The sequence below is a fragment of the Talpa occidentalis genome, unplaced genomic scaffold, assembly GCF_014898055.3.
Source record: "Talpa occidentalis isolate TD23 unplaced genomic scaffold, MPIMG_talOcc4v2.1 talOcc4.5, whole genome shotgun sequence".
Taxonomy (NCBI): Eukaryota; Metazoa; Chordata; class Mammalia; order Eulipotyphla; family Talpidae; genus Talpa; species Talpa occidentalis.
Window position 1 is genome coordinate 62,118,946 of NW_023604861.1, and position 26,647 is coordinate 62,145,592.

The 26,647-nt window shown below is 34.9% G+C and overlaps 1 protein-coding gene across 5 annotated transcripts; it reads right to left on the reverse strand.

Annotated features, from left to right (window-relative positions):
- Positions 1-225: 225 nt before the first annotated feature.
- ESD (esterase D) lies at positions 226-26,647 on the reverse strand. 5 transcript variants are annotated; one of them, XM_037527326.1, is made up of 11 exons: positions 26,561-26,647; positions 23,598-23,646; positions 22,311-22,445; positions 21,171-21,245; positions 16,524-16,612; positions 12,405-12,503; positions 10,809-10,933; positions 10,239-10,358; positions 9,027-9,125; positions 6,859-7,026; positions 226-367 (listed from the first exon to the last, which is right to left on the reverse strand). In XM_037527326.1, the coding sequence occupies exons 4-11, from the start codon at positions 21,236-21,238 to the stop codon at positions 287-289; spliced, it is 849 nt and encodes a 282-aa protein (XP_037383223.1). In that variant the 5' UTR covers positions 21,239-21,245; positions 22,311-22,445; positions 23,598-23,646; positions 26,561-26,647; the 3' UTR covers positions 226-286. The 5 variants fall into 5 exon arrangements, with proteins under 5 accessions (XP_037383223.1, XP_037383222.1, XP_037383224.1 ...); XM_037527325.1 differs by lacking the exon at positions 22,311-22,445; XM_037527327.2 differs by lacking the exons at positions 22,311-22,445; positions 26,561-26,647 and adding an exon at positions 26,069-26,321.

Genomic DNA, 26,647 nt, shown 5'->3' on the forward strand with positions numbered 1-26,647 from the left:
TTCTATCATTTGAACGATTACATTCTCACTCTGCAGCCTGAGTTCAATACTACAATAAGTTCCAAATGACTCTAAAAAAAGTTGTCAATTATTAAAGATTTCCCATGTGAACTTTGGTAAAATAGCTCTAAATCAGAAACAGATTTTACATATTTATTCAGAAGGTGATTCGACTATAGAAAGAGCATTCTTAACATTAAGAATTACAACATTTTGAAACCAACACTCTGCAATTCTGCTCATTACAATTTCCATAATCAGAGGAGATTCTCTTATCTGAAGTTTTTCATGCATTCAGGTATTTCGCGTGATGTCTGATGTGATCAGTAATAAAGGTGGCAATGAAGTAGTAACTATGATCATAGCCCTAGAAGACAAAAATAAAGAGATAATAAGACATTTATCTACCATTCAGAAACACCAATATTAGGTATACTAACTAGATTTCCCATCACTTAATATGCCTGCGAACAGTTAAAATGAGGAAGGCTTAAAATAAAAATCACATTTATTGTATTTCAATATTTTCACTGTACATTAAAAGAGCAGTGAAAATATTAAGAAAAATTTACATATATATAGCTTAGTTCTAAATGTCATTAATGTGCAAAAAGAACACATTAATTAAATGTGTAAAAGCAGATATGGGTTCCCATCAATGAGGATTAAAAGAACAGAATTTACAAATATGTACAGAAAGTTTGAACTCACAAAACAAACACACTAACAATCAATAGGACAATGAATTTAAAGTAAGCACACACAAACAATATAAAGAACATCAAAATGCCCAAATGCGCTACCATTGGGAATTTAAACAGAGTCATTTTAAATCTCACTAAGAATTCCACTTCCCACACAGTAAATTATACACATCTTTATTTCAGTAAAAAAGAACAACTCATTGCCAAAGCAATAAACCCAATTTGGGTAAAAGCCAGAAAACCCTTTTGAAAACTACAGTGAAACAAAGAGAAATGTAATGTGCTGAGCAGTTAAGCTGAAACAGAACTCAATCTATCCCTTCAATTAAAATCACTGATAAAGGTAAATGGAGAGGCAATCTCTCTTTGGGGATCCTCTAAGTAGAACATAAGATGTAGCTTTAAAAGGAAAAAGAAAAAAATTAAGGTGGGAGAGTTTTATAAGGGCTTTAAATACCAGTAATTTGAGGGACTGCCCTCCTCCCCAAAATACAATGAAAATACAAGGTGGAATAAATAAATGATATAAAGTTTCACCTAGTATCTGATGAGAGAAAACAGAATTTTTCTAATTACTTAAGAAAGAAAAACACATCTAATAAAAGTATCACCTGGGTTTCAGGGAACAAGGTAAATCCTTAAAGTTTTAATGAATTAGTAAATGTTCTCAATCTCTGCGCTTTGTATCTTGGGAACAGCAGTTAATAAAAAGTTCTAGTTTAAAGTTGTCAAAGTAACTTATAAGGAATCTGTCTTCTATTTTCTGTGGCCAAACCATAGAAGTGACTCTGATACAAATCTTGTCAAAATTAAGGCTAGCCTTTGTAATTATTTTATTTCACACCTCTCATTGACTACACAAGTCACCATTTATTAGTTAAATTTATAGCTGAAGAATTGTCTTACAAAAAAAAAATTGCTATGAAGAAACTACAAGAAAAGTCTTTCCACCCATTTAATTCTTAAGAGGTTAAACAGACCCATGATTTCCAGGCCACAAAACCTGTGAAATATAGTACTAAGTAGTACCTCCCATTTTTTCACACACACAAAAAGGACAGATCTGATAGAAAGCAGGCACAAATGCAGAGAAAGAGATGACCTGGATGACAAAAACCCTAATGTGACTGGATATCCTGTACTTTTATGCTTGGTTTTGCATATCAAATGCCTTGCACAGTTTCAGGTACATACTAGGTAGCCACCATTATTATTGTTGTCACTATTAATATTATTTATTAGTTTATTAGAGAAGCTCCAAGGTAAACCAAAGAAACAATTTGAGCTTTCAGAGCTGTACTACAGATAATAGCGTATTTCATCTGAAATACAAACCATATGTTCCTAAATTCCATAATGATTTTTAACAGAAGTTCCACTTTATAAGAAAATAGAAAATGCAAGCTAGTAGGGACCAAGAAGAATTTAAAATATCAACATAAAGGCTAGAGAACACATTTGAATTAATAGCATTTTGATAAACAAAAGATGTTTATATAATTAGAGCTAAATGTGTCATTCTTGATTAGTTTCAAAATCTATCAATGTTAATGAGTAGGAGTGGTTTCTTTCATTAAATTCTTTGAGTCAGTTTGGTATGTTAAGCAGCTTTGTTCAGTCATGTTTATTAGTAACACACGAAAGGACATTACTTTGCCCCTCTACATCACAGCTTAAATGGAAAAATCCTCAGCAGCAAAACTCTGACATTTACAGAATAAAAACAAATGAATATATTCTTCCATTCCTCAGTCAAGTCTGAAAAAAGCAGCAGTGCTCTTCAGTAGCTATGAGGAACATTTATTCTAACAGGCAGGGCTTTCCTACAGAGCCAACTAGAAAAGCTCAAGTATGAATTCCCAGTTACTAAGTCTTTTCAAAGAACAAAGAAGACAACTGTGGAAAGATAGTCATTTGTTCATTTTAATAAGCACTTCCTGAGAGTTTATGCTAGACAATTATGCTAAGCCTGGAGATACAGAGATGAGTGAGAGATAGCTGCATTTCTGTAATTTTCTTTTGGTTCTGAATCTTTTCTAAAAGATATAGTCACAGAAGTGAAAACAGGCTCTGAATCTTCAAAAAGAGCATAACTTGAGCAGAGAGTAAAACTTTATTCCAAGGACATGTTTTTTTCTTAAAATTTCCTTAGTATTTGGTTACTCAATTTTTGGCCTCATTATGTAACTTCAGTAAGTGAAAATTAGGCATACTAAGCCTTCTCCTCTTGAGACTAAGATTTTATTATATTAGTTATCAGAATTCTACCACTTAGTACTTCAATTCAGATCTGCTGAAGTCAAAACAGAAAAAGAAAAATTATATGAAATAGCAACCAAATAAATATCCCATGCACTACCATTTTCCTCTCAATCTTTTAGACAACTGACAGAGTACAGAATAGATTGTGAGCACATTAACATCACTAAAAAAGAGTCATATGAATGAAGCTGGGGAAAACATATTCATGAACATGATTGTAATAATTTGTTCCAATTTAAATCATACATACACACACACACACAACCTAACTTACTTCTTCAAAGCTTCAACTAACTTACCTTTTCACAGCTCCCATTTCAGGAGAAAATATTTATACTATACTTTAAAATAAAACAATAATGCAGATGATAAAACTCCCAGATCTGAGGTAATCAGAATGAACTAGATATACTGTACTTGTAGCCAAAGTGTAGTCAAAGTATAAAACAGTTGACAAAACTCTCTGACCCTGAGATAATCTGAGGTCAATGGAAGTTGGCTGGAAAATCTTTTTGAAAATCTAGGCTTGCCCATTCAGTTGCTCATTCAATTACAACAAATCTAAACACAACCTGCTTCAGACTGAGCAGTTCACATGACCTTGTTGGAAGGAAAGTAAATGGAAAATTTTGCCTAAGCTAAAGATTGTGATTGGTGATTTCAATTTATTTTCTTACATTTTTGAAAAACTGAATACACTGTCTTGACTCATCATTAAGTACAGCCACCTATGTTTTTAGTTGCTTGGGATATGAACATTTTAGAAATAAGCTGATTTTTTTTTCCCTCCAAGAATTTCATCAGTCCTAATTATGTTATTTTTATAACAAACTCCCGAGAATTTTAATTTTGTTGAAAAGGAGAAACTTTGTTGTTGGTAGTAAAACAGAATTTCCTGGTTCAGTCTCTGGGGACACAGAAGGGAAATGGCGCAGCGGTTGAGCGCTGGGTTGCGAAGCTGCCCGCAGCCTCTGAGGCGCTGGTTCGATCCCCGGCTGCTCCCCGGCCACCGGAGGAGGGTCCCACATGGCGCGCAGACCTCTCCTGCTGCCCGCTGCTCCCCTCAGCAGTGTACTTCGGTCCTTCTGCCTGCTCTGCTCCCCGCTCTGGCTCTGGTGAATTCTCTCACCCTCCCGCGCTTCTGACTGTACCCAGTGCTTGTATGAATAAATAAATAAATCTTAAAAAAAAAAAAAAAGAAACTCAAACTTATTAAAAAAAAAAAAAACATTGCAAGTATCAAGAAGTTAAAGCCATTTTGGGAAAAAACAGTTTGTTATGTAACTTATAACTAGGTAATTATAATTGAATGCATTACAGCATTTATAACCAAATTAGTGTTTTGATTTATCAGAGTTAGTTATTGATCTAAGACATGTAGCTCAAATTAATCTACAACAATTTCATTACTTAAGAATGGATACTAAGAGACAACAAGGTACTGGTTTTTAACATGTTTTCCCACACTGTACAGATACACATTGCTTACATGATCAAACTATCTATTAATTAAATATCAATTTTAAAAAATTGCTAAAATTTGCTATATAAGTTAGGCAGGTAGCTGGTTATGCACAATTTCTCCTTTTGCTAGTTTTATTTACATCCCTTTGTTTCTCAGAGCACCGCTTCACCTTGCTTAGAAATGGGTAGACAGAGGACAGGAGGACAGCATGTATAGTCAGTCACATGATCTTGTTTCTAGCCCTGTTTCTAACATAAACTTGTTGTGTGACTTTAGGTAAGTAGGTCAATTCTGATTTTGTCTTTTGAACAACAAAAAAATGGATGAGTCATAATGAAAAGCCACAGTAAACTTCATACTTAATGGTGAAATGCCAAAACCTTAAGAGCAGAACAAGACAAAGAAGCCCACTTCTAGTTCTGTTATAAAATAGAGTTAAAAATAAACATTTACAGGCCTCCCCAGTGGCGCAGCGGTTGAGCGCTGGGTAGCAAAGCTGCCCACAGCCTCTGCAGCGCCGGTTCAATCCCCGGCTGCTCCAGAGCCACCAGAGGAGGGACCCACATGGCGCGCAGACCTCTCCTGCCACCTGCTGCTTTCCTCAGCAGAGTACTTCGGTCCTTCTGCCTGCTCTGCTCCCCGCTCTGGCTCTGGTGAATTCTCTCACCCTCCCATGCTTCTGACTGTACCCAGTGCTTGTATAAAAATTTAAAAATAAATAAATAAAACACAAATGTTTAAATAAATAAAATAAACATTTACAAATACCAGCAGATGATTTTTGACAAGTGTGAAATGACAGTCTTCAACAAAGGGTGCTGAGAAAACTTTATCCGTGTGTAAAGAAAATAATTTGGATCTTTATCAAACAGAACAAAAGCTCAATGACATTGGACTTGGCAATTTCTTAGATATGACACCAAAGGCACAGAGAACATAAGAAAAAATGGTCAAATTGAACTTCATGAACATTAAAGAAAAATGTGCATTAAAAATCAACATCAACAGAGAAAAATGCAACCTATATAATGGAAGAAAATACTTACAAATATATATCTGTAAGGAATTACTATCCAGAATATACAGAGAATTGATAACTACAAAAAGTAAACCAATTTAAAAATGGGCAAAGGACTTGAATGGACATTTCTGAAAAGATATATAAATGACCAATAAGCACATGAAAATTTGTTCAACATCACTAATCATTCAGGAAATACTAATCAAAATCACAATGAGATACCAACTTATTCTGACAGGATAGCTACTATCAAAAAATGCCAGAAAAAAATGTGTTAATGAGGATGTGGAAAAACTAGAATCCGTGCATAGAAATGTAAAATGATATAGCCAGAATAGAAACAGCATGGATGTTGCTCAAAAAATTAAAAATGGAATTAGCATATGATTCAGCAATTCTACTTCCTGGAATTGAATTGAAAGCAGGGTCTCAAAGAGATATTCATACACTCCTGTATTTAGTAGCATTATTTACAATGTCTAAAACATGTAAGCAACCCAAGAGCTTATTGACAGGTGAATGGATAAGCAATATGTGGTACAGACATACACTGGAATATTATTCAGCCTTAACAAAAATTCTGACACATGCTATAATTTGAATTAACCTTGAAAACACTATACTATATGAAATATGACAGTCACAAAAAGACACATACTGTATGATTCACTTATATGAGACACTTATAGTAGCCAAAATCATAGAGACAGAAAGTAGAATGGTTGTTGCCAAAGAGTGGCAGAGGGGAATTGTTAGTTTAATAAGTATAGAATTTCAATTTTACAAGATGAAAAGAGTAATGGAGATAGATGGTGGTGATGGCTGCACAACATTATGATGTATTCAATACCACTGAACTGTACAAATCAAAACAGTTAATTAAGCTGGTACATTTTATGTATATTTTACCAGCTTAAAAAAACTGAAAAAATTTAAAACAATAAAATGTACGGACATGATAGAAATAATCTCTCATTTAGTTATATAAAGATAAAATAAGCTAATATTGTGAAAACATTTTATAAACTGTAATGTACCACAGTATACATTTTGATCTAGTTATTTGACTATTATAATTGTGTTTTAGATAAATGTACTTGACACATTACACTTAAATATGAAAGCATTCTTATTTCTATGGAAATTTCCATGGTCTTAGATGTCATTAACTTAATAGGAATGAGTCTTAATATGGTAATATAAATCAACTTCTAAAATAAAATTAAGGAGAGCCATAACATGTTGAAGAAGGGGAAGAGGAAAAAGGGGCTAGGAGGTGGCAAACTAAATTATAGCTTTTATAGATTATTAAATTTTAGTACACATTTTAAAAAATAAAGGAAATACTACAGAAATTTAGTTTTTTTATAGTTATTTAGAATAAACTTAGATTTCCTAGTACTTGCCTCTTGTAATCTAAAAACAACAGGGATTTTCTTTTCTGTACAGGCAGCTATGAAGTTGTCAGGTAGTAACTGTCCATCTGAAAGAAACTGGTCATCTTTTCCTTGATCAATTAGTATGTCTATCTGAGAACCCGGGTAGGACTTCACAAGATGAGTAGCATCATAAGCCTATAGAAAGAAGAAATACTGAAAAATAAATTTAAAGGTGTACAGAAAGATATTCTTCAGAGATACTATACTATAACAAAATAGAAATTTAAAATTATTTAAGCTAGAAGGCTGATTAACTCAAAAATATGCTTTTTAAGTTGGATTAAAATCTCACTTGCCTGGTTTTTATTTGTAAGGTCTTCAGAATTCAATTTCCCAATTACAGCCTATTCCTTACTTTAAAGCAGTTTTCAAACAGTGACAAGAATCCTGTATCTCAAGCATCCTTCTTAGCCTTTTTCCTTCTAAACCTTTACGATTTTAAACTAGTGGTTACCAGAGGGTAGGGGGAGGAGGGGAGTAAATCAGGTTTAAAGAGTTAAGGTAAAGGATAGACTTGGACTTTTAGTGGTGAACTTAATGTAGTATGTACAGACACTGATTTATAATGATCCATGCCTGGAACTTAGAAAATGCTGTAATCCAATGCTACATCTATGAACAAATTATTAAATAAATAATCTTTAAGGTTCCAAAAGAGATAAAATCCTCTCTTTGAAAACCCTTCCAAAAATGATTTCTTCTAATGTCTCTATTTCCAAATATTCTCTATTTCAATGAAATTTTTTTTTTCTGGCCTTGTGTTTTGTCAGACACTAATACATTCAGCCCTCTCTTTGGTTGTCTATTGAATAGCATCAGTTGTCTCCTCTCTCCACATACTTTAAGAAGACTTGATTTGACTAAATCTGAATCATATAATAACTAATTCCTATCATGTGAGGAGTTGCTACTAGTTACAATTTTATATATTACCATTCACCATTAAATATTATTGATTATTCATTTATATATTCACTAATCAAAAATTTCATGCACCAATCAAGACAAACAGAAACCAAAATATTGCCCTTCCTAAGCATCACGTTTTTTAATTTTCTTGCCTTTAAAGAGAGGGAAAGGGGACTTATAAAGTTCAGCTAGTTCTAACTTCCATGATTTCATAACTAGCTTACTTTATAGATTACCTGTTACCCAAATTTTCTATTAGGCCCACGGTCCCTGTGGATGGGAAAAGGTCATCACCTTCATGACATAAGATCTCAAAACTCAGCACAGAATCTGCATTAGGTGAGGACTCAACACACCAATGTACATACATTGTCAGTTCTCAGAGTATTTAATACTAATTATTTCCTGCACTATTCTAATACAATAAATATGTAAGTTTAAACAAATAAAACCCTAATCCATTGACTAAAAGATTAACTCTCTGTTAGAATTTCGGTGATCAATCTTAAATAAAATATGGATACATGTGTGAATAACTTTGAACACAAAACTCAAAGACCACAAAAACTTTCTTTTTCTATACAAGTATTTTCTACTTGTTAATATACATGAGATGATGAGCTCATTTGCAAAATATTCAAATTATTGGTGGCGTTTGCAAATGGCCAATTTTTGCACAAAAGTAAAATAAGTCTCAGGAGTCTCAGACATTTTAAATGTCATTTTGAAGAATCTGTTCCTATGATTGAAAAAGTAAACTTGAGTATTTACATAAATGTACATTTGATAGTATCTATTTCTGAAGATTTTTAAATCAGCAATTTAAAATCCAAATCTTAAAGATGATGAATTTTAAAACAGGTCATAAAATAATTAAAAATCCATGTTTTTTGGCTCTTACAATACAATTTAGTATATATTATAGTTAACAGGTAAGTCGAAATTAAGTAATAATAAGTAGCATCTTCTGGTAATGTTTTTAGAAGTAATGTTAATTTAGAAATAAACATTAACCATTATTAGCAGGGGAAAAAAGATCTCAAGATATCTGACATAATTTTTAATACAATTAGTATGTTGTGGGGATTTTTTGTTGTATTTTTAGCTCGGTATCCTTAATTTGGAAGAACTAGAAATATATAACTCTAGTGAACAGTTTTTTAATAAACAAAAAAAGTTTTCTGAAAACTTAGGAATGAGTATTTAGACAGTCATCCAGTACCTACCTTCCATTTACTTTCATCTGTTCCCAAATATCCACCAAAGGCTTTCTTGCCCCAGGGACAGAGCACTGGGTTACAAATTGGAGCAAATGCTGACACAGACTTTAGAAACAAAGGACATTTTAAAACATGTTATATTTTGCCTAATCAAATATAAACAGATCTTTGCAACTTGTTTAAAAAGTCAGTTTACAACTACATTATAAACTCTGATTTATAATTTCACTTTTATACCTAACTTTTTAAAGACATAAATTTCAACTAAATTTGTTTTTCTCCCTTACACACAATACATTGATTGCTTTATGTACAAAAAATGGAAAATAAACGCTATTTCAAAAACCCACTGCTAATGACATACATGAATTAAGGTTCAACTTTATAGTAACGCTTTCTAAAAAAAAATATTTAGTGCCACAGCAAGAAACTGCCATGAAAAATATTTCCATTTCTCAGTGGCACACCTGACATGATTTACAAGTTCCTCCAATGGGACAGAAAAGAATTAAATAAATTCTGAGGTTTCTGATAGCTCTGTGATATTAAAAACAGAAGCGATTCTTATATGATCATTGCTTCACCATGTTTTCCTTAACACTATGCTATGCTACTCTGCACAGCATGATACTACATATGGTACTTATTCCACCTTGGTTCACTGAGTTAAAAAAAAAAAAAGTAAAGCTATAAAGTTTCAAATGAATAAGCAGGAAAACTGAGAGTAGTGTTTGTCAATCAACCTGCTCTCTAATATTCATCAGATGCATTGAGAATAGAAAATCTTTAACTTATACAAGTCATGAATATCTTCAACCTCTGAAAATCAAAGTCAACTTTACAAAGATATTCCTCATAAAATGTATAAGTAAATAATACATACTGCATAATAATAACCAAGAATAACCTTTAGGAAAAAAAATACCCAGAAAACTAAGCTATAGTTTGAATAGAAATAATGAAAACAGAAGATATTTTTAATAGTAAGGAAGTCGAAGAAGAAACCACACTGTGTTAGAAATCCTATACTTCTGATTCTATAGCATATATTAAGTAGTCAAATTTAATACTCCTCTCCCGTATCTCCTTGAAATTCCCAACACTAGAAAAGTCTAGTCTCACTACTAAAATAACAAAATCCTAATTCAGTCTTTGAAAGTTCCTAATATTATATTATCAGAGAGAAATATTGGTCACTAGAAGCTTAAGTTATCTTACTTTGTATTTTCCAGGATTCTTCAAAGCACAAATCAGTGCTCCATGGCCTCCCATGGAATGGCCAGAAATAGACATCCTTTGAGGATCCACTGGAAAATTGGTATTTATGAGTTGGGGAAGCTAGAAAGGATTTAATAGTGGAACAAAAGCTATGAAAGAAATGTTTACATTTACACTTTTTCGAAAACTATGTAAAACAATTACATAATTAATACTTCCAAATCAGTCTTAAAATAGTTTAATTAGTAAAGATTTTAAAAAAAAAAGTAGATAATGGTTATTAGTGTTATCACTGGAGAATATACAGTACATCCTCTTTAGAAAGCATCTTTGTAAACATGACACAGAAAGAACCTGTAAAATATTCTTTTGTCTTGGTAATTTCCTTTTTTGGAATCTATTCTAAGGGTCAAGTACCAAGTAAGGGAAAATTATATACAAAGATCACTGATGCATAATATTAACTATGGTGAATAAAAAGAAAACACATCTTATTTAGGAAAAAATATATTACAGCATATGACAGATTATGCAATTATTAAAATTATGTTACAAATAGAATAAAATTACCTCCTCTGTTACATAAGAGTACATTCTGTAGTTAGTTTTCCAAGGATTTTCAGTAGCATCCACATAAAACCCAGCACCAGTACCAAAGTCCCAGCTCTCATCTTCTCCTTTAATATTGCAGCCACCTATCAAGGAAAGTTTACATGGTTTCATCTACTCCACAGTAATGACCCATGTTTTATAACACACTTTAAAGTGAATCTGCAAGTTTATCTACATTAGAGGTGTTCATCAAGCACCATGGGCTCACTGTCTTCTGGAGCACATACTTCCTAGGCCACTTATGCCTGCATAGAGCCATATGACCAGGTCTACTCAATGAGGTCAGTGAGGGAATGAACTTCCAGGCTATAGATTCACTGCCAAGGAAAAGCACAATGACTTTGTCGATGAAGTTCCCTTGTGTGTATTCTAAATACATGCATCCTCATGCAGTTTTACCTGTCAAAGGTCTATATCCTCGTTTGTCTTTCAGAAATATGTCGGAAAAAAAAAAAAACCCTAGACTTTGACAACAGAATGGTGGTCTCCAGAGTTGGGAAAGGAGAGGGGGTAAGAGTGCAGGGGGATGGTTAGTTGGTGGTGGATGGTGACTGGATATTTGGTGATGGGCAAGTTAAGATATATACAGCCGCTGAGGGGAGAACCTATACAGTGTTGTAAACTGCTTCCTCAATAAAAACAAAAAGAAAAAAAGAAATGTGTTGAGATTCTTACCCTCATGCCCAACTCCTATTACTATCACCTCTTTAATTCTCTCTACCACTATGCTTGTAGAAGGTAAGGGAGAAAATGCTGTGTTCAATTCACTATATTGAACTGAAAATGTCTCCTTATAAGCTTTGGAATTATTCCAACATGTTTGCCCTATTTACCTATATCCCACTGGAATATTCTTACATTCTTTTTTAATGTATTAGGTTTTCTTTTATATACTTGCATGTAGTTAAAAAGTCAACCACTAAGATTTTGAGTACCATTACATAACATGCATAACAATTTGAGGGAAATGACTTCGTCAGAATATTCAGTCTACCCATCTAGGACCATGGCATGTTTCTACTTATTTACATCTTCTTTTTTTGTTTGAGTACATTTTACAGTTTTAAAAATGTAAATCTTCATTTTTTTAAGTTTACTTTTAGGCATTTTATAATTTTATTTCAATATAAATAATATATATATTAGTATATTTTGTATAATAAAACTTGCTTAGCTGTATGACTGATGATTAACAGAAATAAGAAAAGTATAATTATGTGTTAAGATAGTTTATAGACTAGGAAAAAAATTATCATGAATTGTATGTTATTTCAGCACTAGTGCCCTTGTGATATAGTAATCAAGTTGCTCAATTCTATTGTGAAATATCTTAATCTATAAAATGGGAGTATCAAAACTCTTCCCTTATCAGAGCATTGTCATGAGTAAAATTCTAAGTAAAGAAAAATTGCAGGATATTTTGTTGCCATGATGTCACTTGAAAAAGGAAGACAGTAAAAAATATGAAATGAATTGTGTAATGCATATACCACTTATAACTTAGATTTAGAGCTTTATATTTTTACAAAGTATCTCTGGAACAATAACACTTACGAGGGCTGGTATCTGGAGCAATGACGATAAGGCCATGTTCTGAGGCAGCTTGATGATAACCAGATTTTGATATGAAATTTTGTTCTGTGCAAGTTAAACCTGAAGATAAAAATATTATGGCACATTGTGAATGGTTTATAAGTCTTAATATTTTTTATAATACAGGAAAATAAGATCACTTGATAGTATTTTAAAACATTTGTGAAAGAAATAATTCTAAGACAGACACGAGAGTTCCCTTTCTTGTAAAATTTATAACAGAACTAGCTAAGAATCTAATCTTAGAATTATCTTAGGTAAAATATTCCCACAGCTGTCCTAAAATTAGTCACTGTTCAAGACCAGATGTGTTTAGAAATTCAGAATTTTTCAAACTGTAAAATGGAAATATGGCACATAAACTAAATGTTTTAACAACTCTATAGATGTTATCAAACACAGTAATTAAATATTACAATTACTACATAAAACATGTTTACATAGTTATATGTGATAATATGGCCATCATAATATAAAAATCTTAATATTTTTATATAAACAGGGCGTTCTCAGCAAGAAACTCAGCGTAATCATCTTTGCATAACTTTATACCATTTTTCCTAGTAATATGCTGTTAAGTCATGTAACAGAGGAGATGAATTAATTATAATGTAAAAATGGCCAAGAATGAAGTGGCAATAGATGTTTGAGTTAAATACCACCTAACCCAACAGTGTCTTTCCACTGGCCTATGCTAAATATTGAACTTTTTTACTTATTTTTTATTTATTTAAAATATTTATTTATTTATTTATACAAGCACTGGGTACAGCAGAAGCCCGAGAGGGTGAGAGAATTCACCAGAGCCAGAGCGGGGAACAGAACAGGCAGACCAACAAAATACACTGCTGACGGGAGCAGAAGGCGCGGCAGGAGAGGTCTGCGCGCCATGTGGGATCCTCGCCAGTGGCCAGGGAGCAAACCAGCGCTATAGAGGCTGCAGGCAGCTTCGCAGCCCAGCACTCAACCACTGCGCCGCTGGGGAGGCCCTAAATATTGAACTTCTTTTGATAATTAGGAACATGACTCACCAATAAGCACAAAGTATTATGAAGTCACTACAGAACACTTTTATCATTTACATTTATCCTTTAATAGCCATCACAGAGTGTTTGACTAATAAAAGAGTTGTTAAATTACTATGGTATAAAATTACAAGTTTCATTAGATAAAGTGTATTGGGAGCTTACAGCTAAATAAATTCTATCAGAACAGAGACTCTCACTAGTCATAAGAGGAAAACGTCTTTCTTTGTGGTTCAGCAATTTTAAACACGTTTAAAGGCAGTAGGGCAAGAGTGTGGAAAGCATGAGTTTGGGATTTCCACAGGATCTGCTTCTAAAGGCCACACAGTCACTTATTAACTAACCAAAATTAGGTCAGTAACTAGAATATTCAAGTTTTTTCATTTGAAAAGTAGGGATAATACTGCCTATTCCATCCTCACAAAGTGGCTGTAAGCATTAAAAATAACACATGAAGAGCCTTGAATTATATCTGTGACACAATGTATAATGTCTTACGTTTGGGAAATGTTAATCTGTTAAAAACCAAGAAAAAAATTAATTAATACAAGTTTCTCATTTAAGGTAGTATGAGGAACTGAAGTATAGACTCAAAAGTAAAGATAATCCTGCTAGAAGGATTACTTTTAAGAGTATCAAGATGAATACCAATTAAAATCTACTTGATCAATGACAGTTTTTATGAGAACTGAATTTTTCTGGTAATAACTTTATTAAGATATAATTCAGATACCATATAATTCACCCATTTAATGTGTACAATTCAATGACTGCTAGAATATTTACAAATATGTCACCAATATTTAATTTCAGAACGTTTTCATCACCCCAGAAACACCAAGTCCATTAGCAGTCTCTCCTAATTTTCTCCCAATTCCCTCCCATTTGCCTTAGGCAACTACTAGTCTATATTCTACTATCCTATTTTTTATGGAATTCTCTACTCTGGGCTTCTTATATAATGGAATTTAACATTATATGGTCTTTTGTAATTGGCTTCTTACATTTAGCATAATGTTTTCAAGGTTCACCTATGTGGCAACATGTAAGAGGACTTCATTATTTTGGCTGTTGAATAAATATTTCATGTATGAATGTATCACATTTTATTTATCATTTTACCAGTAGATGGACTCCTGGTCGGTTTCTACTTCTTTTAATATAAATAAATGTATTACTATAAATATGTGTTTTTACTATAAATAATATATATTTATGAACATTTTATATACACAAGTTTTTGTGTGAATACATGTTTTCAATTCCTTGGATATAAAGCTTATGAGGGGCTATTTTGATAGTTACCTTGATATGGAAAAACTGCAAACAACTGCAATCTGAGACATCTTTTAAAATTTCAGTTTGGATGTTTTGATTTCAGTTAATTTACTGGTTTTAGAAATATAACAATTAATGTAACTTTTCTGTCACTGTTTCCCTTCAAGTTACTAGGAAATAAAACTTCTGAAACTCTACCTATCATTTCTTACATGCTCGAGTCAGATAATCTTACCTTACTTTTTTTTTAGAAAATTAAGCTTAATTTCCAAGGTCTATCTGTTGTTCTACATCTCACTTAAAAAAAAACTATAGAGTCATTTGTCTATTTTTTACATTCATAAATCTTAGGTGATACATCTTCACAAATTTCACTTTTGGTTAGGAATTTAGGGTCTTTTTTTTTTTAAAGATTTATTTATTTATGCATACAAGTGCTGGGGTACAAGTCAGAGGTGTAGGGGTGAAAGAATTCACAGAAACAGAGTGGGGAACAGAACAGGCAGACTGACTGAAGTACACTGTTGAGGGGAGCATTGGGTGAGTCAGGAGAGGTCTGCTGTACCATGTGGGTTGCTCCCTGGCCAGCCAAGGATCGAACTCGTGCTGCAGAGGCTGTGAATTGCTTCCTACTGCGGTGCTTAACCCCTTGTGCCACCAGGGAGGCCTTTCGGGTCTTACTCTTACAGACCTATTTAATAATACTCTAGTATCTCTGATCTGGATTATCATTCTCTTAATCAAAAGATAAGAAATTAGTAGCTCTCACCAGAAACAAAATGCAAAGAAAACAGGAGAAAAGGCTGAATAAAATTCTGAAACATGAGTCAGAAAACTGTTCAACCACATAGTGTTATATGATATTGAGTAATACATAACTGCTCTGTGTCACAGTTTTCGATTCTATATTACGTGATTTATAAGATCAATCACCTTTACCTACACAATACTGTGTTTTCTATAACATCTACACAAATTATCAAAATTGTATTGTGGTTGTTTTACCCAATGCCTTCTAGTAAACTTGGGTTTCTTTATTTAATTACAGAAAGGCACTACTGAGTTAAAATTTACTTAATTTTTACCTTTTAAAGTGAAATATCTACCATTACTTTCGAAGACTAGAATTTGGAACTTATCCTTGATGAAACATATGTATGGGAAGATTTATTAAAGTTATAACAAGTAATTTTAAGGAAACAAAAATACGCTACAACACAATTTGATTTCTATGAATCTTCTTGTAATGTTTACTTCTAAAAACAAAGTGCCAATATCTAGTGAAAGACAAGTTGGCATGGAGATTCAAAATGACAGCTGGTGAAACTTTACTAACAATCTATTTTATACTCTTTAAAATTAAAATGTTCTTTTATGATTTTTCAGACCGTTGCCAGAGAAGATCTATGGAATCCAATGAAAATATTTCAGAGAACACTGTAAGACATTACTTGTCTATGGTTTCTAGAGAATTAGTATATCACTGTGTTCTGATTTTACCTAATACTGTTCTATTTCACTGGTAAAGACTCTAGAAATGCTTGGATAGGGACAAACAGATAAATAACTTCTCTGAGTCCTTCCATTTAGTTCATATCTGGATTGGTTGGCCTAACTGAAAAAAAAAAATGAAATTCTGTAAATCTGAAATTATTCTCCACATAAACAACAGACTACGAGACTTTCAGCATACCAGTAAGTCAAGACAAAAGGGTAAGTTAAATCAGTTAAAAAGAAAAAGAAATTTCATTATAAAACTCAAATACATAACACTTACCAGACAGCCAATATAGCACAGGGCATTTTCCAGTTTCTGCCTTTGGTGGCAAGTAGATCGCAAATTTCATTTTGCAATTTAGTTCACAACTGTTTTTGACAATGGACAAAAAAAAAAAAAGAACAATCCACCTCATTAGTCAACACAGTATTTGTCCACTATTTGTCCAGTATTTGATGTCCAAAATAAGATATTCCAGCATTATTTAAGGACTCTATCTTGGTCTTTAAAGAATAGGAACAATTTACCATGACAATGCATTAGCCAGTCTGAACCTTTGCTTTATATGACATAGTCATTTTGGACAGACTACACTAAAAAAATAAATGTATTATCTTCATGAGTACTAATACTAGTACAGAAAATTTGTTAGTTTCTAAAGAGATTCAAGAAGTTACAAATAAGCATTTACAAAAAAGAATGATTCTAAAGACCTTAAATAACATGTATGCTCATGGTACTGAACTTTAATCCTTAATTTGGTCTTTGTCACTGATAACTTTATTACAGTAACTAAAATTAAAAGTAGACAAAATGTTAATAAAATCATATGTATTTTTTCCATGTAAATAATAATTCACATGACAATGATCTTTCATAGGCTTATTTAAGCAATCAAATGTATAGAAGGAAACCTTTACTACTTCACAACAAACAGCTAGTTATTAAAGTCATGCACATACATATAATTTAAATACATTCACAAATAGCAAATACTTCTACAAATCTTGGTATGAAAAACCAATTTTCCCTCATTCCATAACCTTCTAACTTTGCCACATTCCAAGGATAATCACTAACTCTTTTAGCATATTTGTCCAGTATTTACCACCACACACATCTCTCACATGTCTTTTTGATACTTCTTGATTTTCCAGTTTTAGATATGACCAATTGACTTCCAATTATGAAAGGGTTTTGATTAACTTTCACCTGCTCCACCTTGCTCCACATACACTCCTATATTCTTGTTCCTCCATTCTATCAATATGTAATTTTAGTTGGTCTGTACTAAGAAGTTATAAATGCTATTCTGAAATAAATGCTGTAGACCATTAGGACTGCTTTCTTTAAAAAAAAAAAAAAAAAAGATTGATTTATTTATACAAGCACTGGGGTACAGGCCAGAGGTACAGGAGGGTTAGAGAATTCACCAGAGACAGAGCAGGGAGTAGAACAGGCAAAAGGACCGAAATACACTGATGAGAGGAGCAGCAGGAGAGACAGGAGAGGTCTGCAGCGCCTTGTGGGAAACTCCCTGGCCAGCCGGGAATCAAACCAGCACTGCTCCACAGCGCTGCACTCAATCCACTGCACCACCAGGGAGGCCCTCGCTTTCCTTTTTTTCAATTTTCATTTTCCTTATGTAATTCTGGTTTTGTTATTTATTTTTTAAGTATAGACTCCTATAAAGGTCTTATTGATGCTAATGAAAAATCTTCTGTATGATCCCTTCCATTTTCTGCACATATTTATTTTACCATTTTTTTTAAAACATCTTTTCATATTGGTGATTGGAAGTTTTATAAAAAGCTCTGGTATCTGTTTTTAGATCTTCAACTTTTGAGGGGGGAGTTCAGACATTTTACTTCATGATCTACTTTATCAGATCTATCTCCAAAGTAGGAATATTTGTTATCAATAAAATTTACCATGAGTATAATCCTGTTACAGGACAGCTATCTTAAGAACCTTTCTCAAGCAGTTGTGGAAGGATGTTCAAAGAAGCAGGATGATTAACAATTGCATAGAAGAGGGCCTCCCCGGTGGCGCAGCGGTTGAGCGCTGGGTTGTGAGGCTGCCCTCTGCAGCGCTGGTTCGATCCCGGGCCGCCAGGCGAGGGCCCCACATGGCACGCTGACCTCTCCTGCCGCCTGCTGCTCCCCTCAGCAGTGTTATTCAGTCTGCCTGCTCTGTTCCCCGCTCTGGCTCTGGTGAATTTTCTCACCCTCCCGTGCTTCTGACTGTACCCAGTGCTTGTATAAATAAATAATCTTTAAAAAAAAAAAAAAATGCATAGAAGAAATGGCATAATCACCTAATCTTCTGAAACTCCACCCTTATCATGTCATTAAGATGATCAATTATCAAAATAATACAATCTCATGCATAATTATTTGCTGTGGCTAGTCTGTATTTATTAGTAACATATTACTAAACTCTCCCACAGTATCATAATTTTCCTTTCAATAGTTAATTCTATCAATATCATCTTAAAAAATAATCTCTTCAGACGACTGCTGTCCAACAGAATTTATTGTGATGATGGAAATGTTTTATAGCTACACTATTGGATACAACAGCTTCTAGTCACATGTGGCCACTAAGCACTTAAAATGTGGGTAGTACAACTAAATTTTTAATATTTAATTAATTTAACTTAAAAGCTACATGCGACTATTGGCTACTGTATCTCCAGACCTTTTGACTTGTTGCTTTCCCGACTGCTGTACAGCTGCTACCTTAGTATGTCCACACTTATCCTGGAAATTCCTTCACTTATGATCCTGTTTCCCGAATCACATGTCCTCAGCTATGCTGCTTTAGTCCCTCATTTTGATGAAGCATATCCTCCTGTTGCTTCCTGTAAAAGAGCTATATGGGAACACATTTTTGAGAGCTACCATATAAGAAAATTTCTTCATTCTACTTTTCGCCTTACCTGGTGACTTTCAGAAAAGTCTTCCTTCAAAATTTTGAAGTTAATTACGGTATTAACTTCTTGGTTCCTATTGTCGTTAAGCTGATCTGTCTTTAGAAATTATTTCTTGTTTCCCCTCTCTCTGAATATTAAGAATTTTCTTTTGGCTCCCAAAACTGTAATAATGCACAGTGCTATTGGTGTAGTTCTATTTTCATCCATTGACTCTGGACAACTTGTTCAACCTGGCAACTTAAACCCTCAGTTCTAGAAAGTCTTCATTTCTTTATTCTTTATTTTACACCATTATTTCTGATTTTTCAAAATTAATATTTAGTGTTAGACTTCTTGGACTGGGTCTCTAATTTTATTATTCTTTTCAATTTCCCATATTTTGTCTTACTCTACTTTCTGGAAAGTAGAACCTTTACCAACTAGTCTTTCTATTGAGTTGTGTCATTTCTACCACAAATTTTACAATTTTGAGCTCAATTTTTTGTTTTTGAATATTTCTAATAGCAACTCACTCTGATGTGAGGGACAATATCTTCTCGTATGGCTCTGACATTAACAATAGTACTTTCAGGGCCTCCCCGGGGGTGCAGGGGTTAAAGACAACAATATAAAGCTATTGCCAGCCACTGTAGCAGCTGGTCAGGGAACAACCACATGACGCAGCAGACCTCTCCTGCCTCGCCCACTGCTCCCCTCAGCAGTATATTTCAGTAGATCTGCCTGTTCTGCTTCCCACTCTCTCTGGTGAATCTTCTCACCCACCTCGAACCTCTGGCTTACACCCCAGTTCGTGTATGCATAAATCAATAAATCTTTAAAAAAATAGTACTTCTGAAGTTTGTCTTCTATATTAACAATAGTACTTAAGAAGTTTCCTCCAAATTTCTTTTCCTTTTTTCCCTAAACCTTTGACTTTCAAATTAGAGCTTTAAAAAAATATCTAATGATCTATAGCTGTCTACTCCTACTTAAAAGTGAAACAATAAAAGTCTGGTTGAAAGCACAGTGCCTTCAACCACCATGCCTGTGACTGTGACTTCACTAAAGAATGGGGTCTGACAGGACCATTCTTCTGGAAAATCTCAATATCACTAGGTTTCTTCTTTTGAGCTAGTCAGATTCTTCCAAGAAGACTATTCTTTGGGAATAAATCTAACTCACCAAATTCTGGAAGCTGAATGGAGAAAGGTTAGGGAATCTCTACATTCAGTACGTAAATTTTCACTGAATTCATCTGCAGTATTATCCCATTCACCACCATCACCAACTATGCCAGGTATTCCCCATAGCCCCATATAGGCTCTATTTATCTTCTCTACAGACTAAACAGCAATCATTTTGCTAAAGTTGGGAAGAATCAATGGCCTGGTTGCACAGAGAACTAGGGAGTTGTGAGGTCTATCTAGTTCTTAAGTTTTTCAAGTGTACCTGGTGACTCAAAAGCTAAGGTTTTAAATAAATGATGTAATTTCTCATGTTGTTAGCTTTCTAGGTTCTGTGAAGAGAGGAACTACTTGTCCATCTGTATTGTATTCCTGCCTTCTAAAATATTGTTCTTAGCCCCTCTTCCTTACTTCTCATGCCTTTGTGAAAATGTGGGGGGGCGGTGGTGGTGGTGGTGGTGTGTGTGTATTAGTCTCTTTACTTAACACCTGTTTGAGGAGGCAGCAGAGGTAAGTACATATGTTCAATGTGCCACACATCTTTATCAAGAAATCTAGGTGTCTTTTCTACATTAAAATATCTTGAAGGAAGATGTTCCCAGAATTTTTACTGGCAACACGGGCATTTTCAAAACTTTTATTTCACATAGTCAAATTCAATAAAGCCAATTAAGTCTGGTAAAATTATCAAACAGATAAACAGAGACAATAAAGAGGCTTAAAATGAAATGAAGTGCCATAATATACAGGTAAGGATATGTTTAAAAGTAGAAAAAATAAACAATGAAACATGAGAAGTATTATAAATTCTATCTTCTTAGTAGTTACCTGTCATGTTCAAAAACTTTCTGCAATCCTCCAAAGCACTTGTTGCTAGAAATCTGTTTCAAAGCCATTCTTCTCCTATTAGTAAAGATTAAACTCATTAATTTCTAGAGAATTAGTTACTGATAAATTTGAAACAAAATTGTTTTCAAGTAAAGTATCCAAACACCTAACTTTTTTTTACCTAGAAATTTTTTCACATTAATTTTCTTTGATAAATAATATTTAAAAACTGACTAACTTTAATAAAGACATTTACACTCATTATTCAATTAGAAAACTTTGACTTGGAATGTCATTATTAATTATTAACAAGTTTTTTTTTGTTGTGGATTGCCCCAAATTCTTTTCAGAAGGAAGAACATTAAAAAGCCACTAAGTGATTATGTTTAGATAATTAAAATTTGCTAATAACTTACCTGTAAATGCAAAGAAATCAGGGAATAAGTATGACTGGCATGGTCAACTTTAAAATGGGAGGAAAATGATGTAACAGTAATGATTTTGATAATAACAGGTAACATTTATCACACTTTTACAGCGTGATAGGTACTTTATCATATGCTAAACCATATCAATTTACATATCCTATGAACTTTTTCAGAGAAAATAATACACACTTTTAAAACAAACCAACAATTAAAACATAAGACTGCTATGAGAAAGTTAAAAGTAAAACTTGTCATTAGTAAATTTTGAAGTTTGGTAATTAATTTTTCTCCAACAATCTTTTAAATTTTCATACAAAAATAATGTTAAAAAAATAATAAATGTTAAAATATCACACATTAATTTTTAATACTAAAACCAGGAAAAGTTGGAAACTATCCTTATCATAGTGAGCAAAGAAGAACCAAATTGATTCTGATTTGTACCTCTCAAGAAAGGATCTCCTTCCCTTCCTTGTTATAAGTCAATAAACCCTACTAGCTAAATAAAAAATCCTCATGTAAGGAATATATTATTCCACTCTGATGGTCTTCTCATACTATCAGAAATCATACCACTCTGAAATCTTCTACGAGCGTATGTTGTTGAATTGTAGTATCAGTATTACTCCTTTAAGTTATGTAAAAATAACCATAAAGAGATAATTTTGGGATATATTTGCAGAATTAGAAATAAGGTTAGTTTCAACTCTACCTTTAAGTAATATCCTCAATAAATACAAACACTTAGCTTTGTGTTGACAAGTTGTGATTTGAACCAGAAATCTAGTATCAGAGACTTTACTCTCTGGTATTATGTTCTCCTGCCTTCACAAGGGATCCTTAAACACTTAAAAAAAAAAAAGGTGTAAATTTGATTATTTTATAGAATTAGGTTATTACAATTACACAGGGAAATGACCTTCTGTTCACAGGTTTATACTTTCAATCTATAATCATTCTTATACTGTCCAAAAGATGTTAACAATTATTGAATATTATCTTCAGTTATCCTTGCTCATAATCCTATCTAAAATAATGAACAGACACAGACACTGTATAATTTTAATAAACAGACCTACCAGATGGAGTAAAATTTATTCACTGAATTATTCTACAAGGAATTCTGTTTTCTTTTCTTTTTTTTAAGATTTTTTAAATTTATTTATACATACAAGACCAGGGTTCCATCCAGGTGTTTGGGAGGGTGAGAGGATTCACCAGAGACAGAGTGGGGAACAGAACAGGCAGACCAACTGAAATACACTGCTGAGGGGAGCAGCAGGCGAGACAGGAGAGGTCTGCCACGCCATGTGGGTATCTACCCCCAACAGCGGGGATGGAACCAGCACTGCAGAGGCTGTGGGCTGGTTCACAGCGCTACCCTCAACCACCTGCGCCACCACCAGGGAGGCAAGGAATCCTGTTTTCTTAAACCTACCAGAAACTACGCCTGCTTTCAAAAACATGTACGCTGAGTATATATATGGTAATTAAGAGGTACTAATAACTAATAATTAACTATTGAATTAATAATTTTTTGAACTTCTGACATACAACCATGTGAAAGTTAAAAAATAAGCTTATCCTTTATCTCTTCATCCATTTTAGTAAGCCACTACTAGTCTATTTCCTGCTCTTTGAATGTTCTTTCTCTAAAATCCAAAATCAAATATTTTCCATTTGGATAAAGAAAATAGTTAAAATACTGTTTTTTAAAGTGGCAGAATGAATTAAGAAAATAAAAATCAAACCTTTTACAATTTTTCCCCTAGCCACCCATTTTAGAAACTCCCTTCAATTACAAATTAGGAAAGAGTTAGGAGCAATTAAAAAAAAAAAAAAAGACATAAGAATTAGAAGTGAAATACTATGTGATGTATCTATATAACAGATACAATGTTTTTCAATAAAAATTTTCCACATAAAAATAACATTTTAAACCAAGTTAACAGATATTTCATTCAACTTTTAAGATTAACACAATAAAATTTAAATTTACCTGTCCAAGTGCTACCTGCTTTTTTGTCTGCACCAAAGGGTAAATGATCCTGAAAAATAAAAAGACCAAATAGTTTATAAATGAAAAATACTTTTCATAACAAAGTTTATTTAGAAATGTACTACACATTCTCAACAGAGAAATTTTCTTTCTGTAGATGTTTGTCTATCCTGGATAACATGAAAAATGCAACTGAGAACAATACCATCACTTCATCTCTCCCTTAATCTTATACTATTTTGTCACAAGGCTTAGTGTTTGGTCAAAAACTTTTGCTGAAGTAACATTCCTAGGAATAAAGTTTTTTTGTTGTTGTTGTTGAAGTGTAACTTGGAAGTATGAAATGTAGGCAGCTGCAGTCAAGAAAATAGGAATGGGAGATAGAAAAGTAGAGGGAGATTAAAAGCCTGAATCTGCCTTGCTAAGAGTAGTTTACTAGGAGGAAAGAGATAAGGAATGGAAGTACTACTGGTTTGACTGGTTTGACTGGCTAGAATGGAGGAACTGGTGAGGAAATTGACTAGATTTATGATAAAGCTGAAGTGACTAATACACAGTAAAAAATAAATAAATGGAAACTTACAAAGTTGTCATTTGTTTTAGAAATGTTACACTTATATTCTAAAACAGATTTTATGGGAAAAATGTAATAACAGAGGACAGAATGACGAAAAAAAAATTTTCCTTCTCAAGAAAAACCCAAAACAAAACCAAAAAGCCAATAATTACAGAGCCAGTGAAGTTACAAAGTTATCCTAGGAAGTCAATGAATATCAATATTCTTCAGAGAAGAAAGATTCTCTCAGTGGGTCTTGTAAATCCCACTAAGATCAGTCCTGCATTAAAGCTAGGGCTTTAATCCATTTTAACTTACTGCTCAATGGATACCTATACATGTCACAGCTTCAGGTCTAACATGGCCTACGTGGGTTTTCTGGTTAGCATTTTTATTTAATTTCAATTTTGAGAGTTGTAAAAAAAAAACACCTAACATAAAATATACTCTCTTAATCATTTTTAAGTGTAGTTCATAGTGTTAAGTACATTTTGTCAAGTTTAAAAACATAGCTTACATTAACTAAGGCACATGAGTCAGGGTTGCAGGCCAGGGCAGGGGCACCTAGTGACCGACCTTGTCCAGAGACGTGTCCTCTAGTTCCAAATCCCTTCACTGAGCTTGGAAGAGTGATGAGAAATGCCTGACCACCTCTCCCTGGCCATAACAGTATAGAGAGCTAATCCTGCTCAACTGCTGAGCTAGCAGTTGAAAACCAGAAAGTCACTGAAATGGAAGACAATATATTCTTTCAAGCTTGATGCCAGTAAAGGGTTTTGTTGTTGTTATTGTTGTTTCTTTTTTTAAAAGATTTATTTATTTATGCATACAAGAACTGGGGTGTAGACCAGAGGTGGGTGTGGTGGTGAGAGGATTCACCAGAGTGAGGAGCAGTACGGGCGGATCCACTGAAATACACTGCTGAGGGGATCAGAGGGGAGACAGGAGAGGTGTGTTGGGCCATGTAGGTTGCTCCTGGCCAAGGGAGGATAGGGGGAGTATGGAACTCATGCTGCAGTGGCTGGCGAAAGCTTGATAGCCCAGTCTTTAACCTCTGCGCCACCAGGGAGGCCCTAAGCCATGAAAGTTTTATAAAATCTAAACGATGAGTTGATTACTGACAAAAAGTTAAACAAAGATGAATAAAAATCCATATATACATTGGTCACATTTTAATAGTCTCTTTTCCTTCATAAAAACTCACATGGTTTGCTCAACATGCAATTTTCTAATCCACAGGGTGGGAGGTGGGGGGAGGATATAGCATCCTAGAACTCAAAAAACTTTAAACTGGGTCTCAAAATTATGCAGTGGTCCCATTACGTTCCTCGTCTCACTTTCTATTATCTTAATTTAGTCAAACTCAACTATGACTCATTCTAACTTGGTCTGGAAGTTTCTACTGGATGGTTTTACTCAGGGTCACCACTGAACGGTTTTAGCGCAGGCTCCAGAGTCAGTGCCTCAGGGTCAAGTTCTGGTACCTCAGGTTCAAGTTCTGGCTCCTCCGCACAACCACATGATCTGGGGCAAACCACTAGACCTTCCTTCGCCTCCTTTCCCTCTCTCTAACATGGGATAGAATACGATCCATTTGACGGTATGTTCTGAGACTGAAGGAGTCAATTCACCAAGCACTTACACCACCGCTGGCAAGAACATGCACACGCCAAGTCAGCTAGTTTTCCTCCAGCAACCTCGAATGCTCCCCTTCGAGGTCCGGCACAAGCCAGCAACCCGACGACCCCATCAAAAACGACCCCCCGACGCCTACAGAAGTCAGCAAGAGCCCACGGGACAGACCGCCAAAGGGCATGCAAGTGCGCCAGAGGCGAGCCCCGACCCCGCCCCGATCCCTTGCTGTGAGCTCCAGGCGGCGCCCAGGGAGGGGGGGGGGCCGGGCCGGGTGACTGACCCGACGAGGGGGACATCCAGGGGGGCCAGCGGGCCCCGGGTCTCCCGCACCAGGCCCGTGGGAGCTGCCAACACTCTGCGGCCCGTCTCCTGATCACTGGGCAGACAGCTCCTGGCGGTGGCCGGCGGGCGCGAGGGCGGGAAGAGCAAGTGTGACGGGAAAGGCCGCGTGAAGAAGGGCGCCCTTCATAAACGCGGCTGCAAGAAGGCGCCGGGCGCCTAGGTTAGGGCTTCCGCGCTCTTCCGCGCTCAGTGAAGAAACGGGGTTTGGAGCCAGACGCCGCGTCTCCAGCCAAGGTCCGCCACCCAGCGCCCCCGCCCTCGGCCTGCAGCAAACGCTCGCGCGCGCCGGGGCCGGGGCCGGCGTCTCAGAGCTCGCACCCGCCGCGCCCTACACCGCGCTCTGCGCGTGCGGACCAGACGCCGCCACGTCCACACTGCAGCCCCACCGCGCCGACCGCGCACAACCCGGCCTGTGTGGGCCGCGTCTTACCTCAGGCCGCCGCGGCAAGAAGCGGGCGGAAGGGTAAGGCGGGGCCTCAACATGGCCGTCGGCGCCACAGTCCCGGCCCGCCCCCTC

Bases quoted from the DNA above. Each gene is read 5' to 3' on its own strand.
- ESD (XM_037527325.1), bottom strand. From the start codon at position 21,238: ATGGCTTTGAAACAGATTTCTAGCAACAAGTGCTTTGGAGGATTGCAG. The intron at 16,613-21,170 runs GTAACTACTAAG...TGTCAAAAACAG, and splicing joins AAAGTTTTTGAACATGACAG to TTGTGAACTAAATTGCAAAA. The intron at 10,934-12,404 runs GTAAGTGTTATT...TTTCCTTGATAG, and splicing joins TGCTCCAGATACCAGCCCTC to GTGGCTGCAATATTAAAGGA.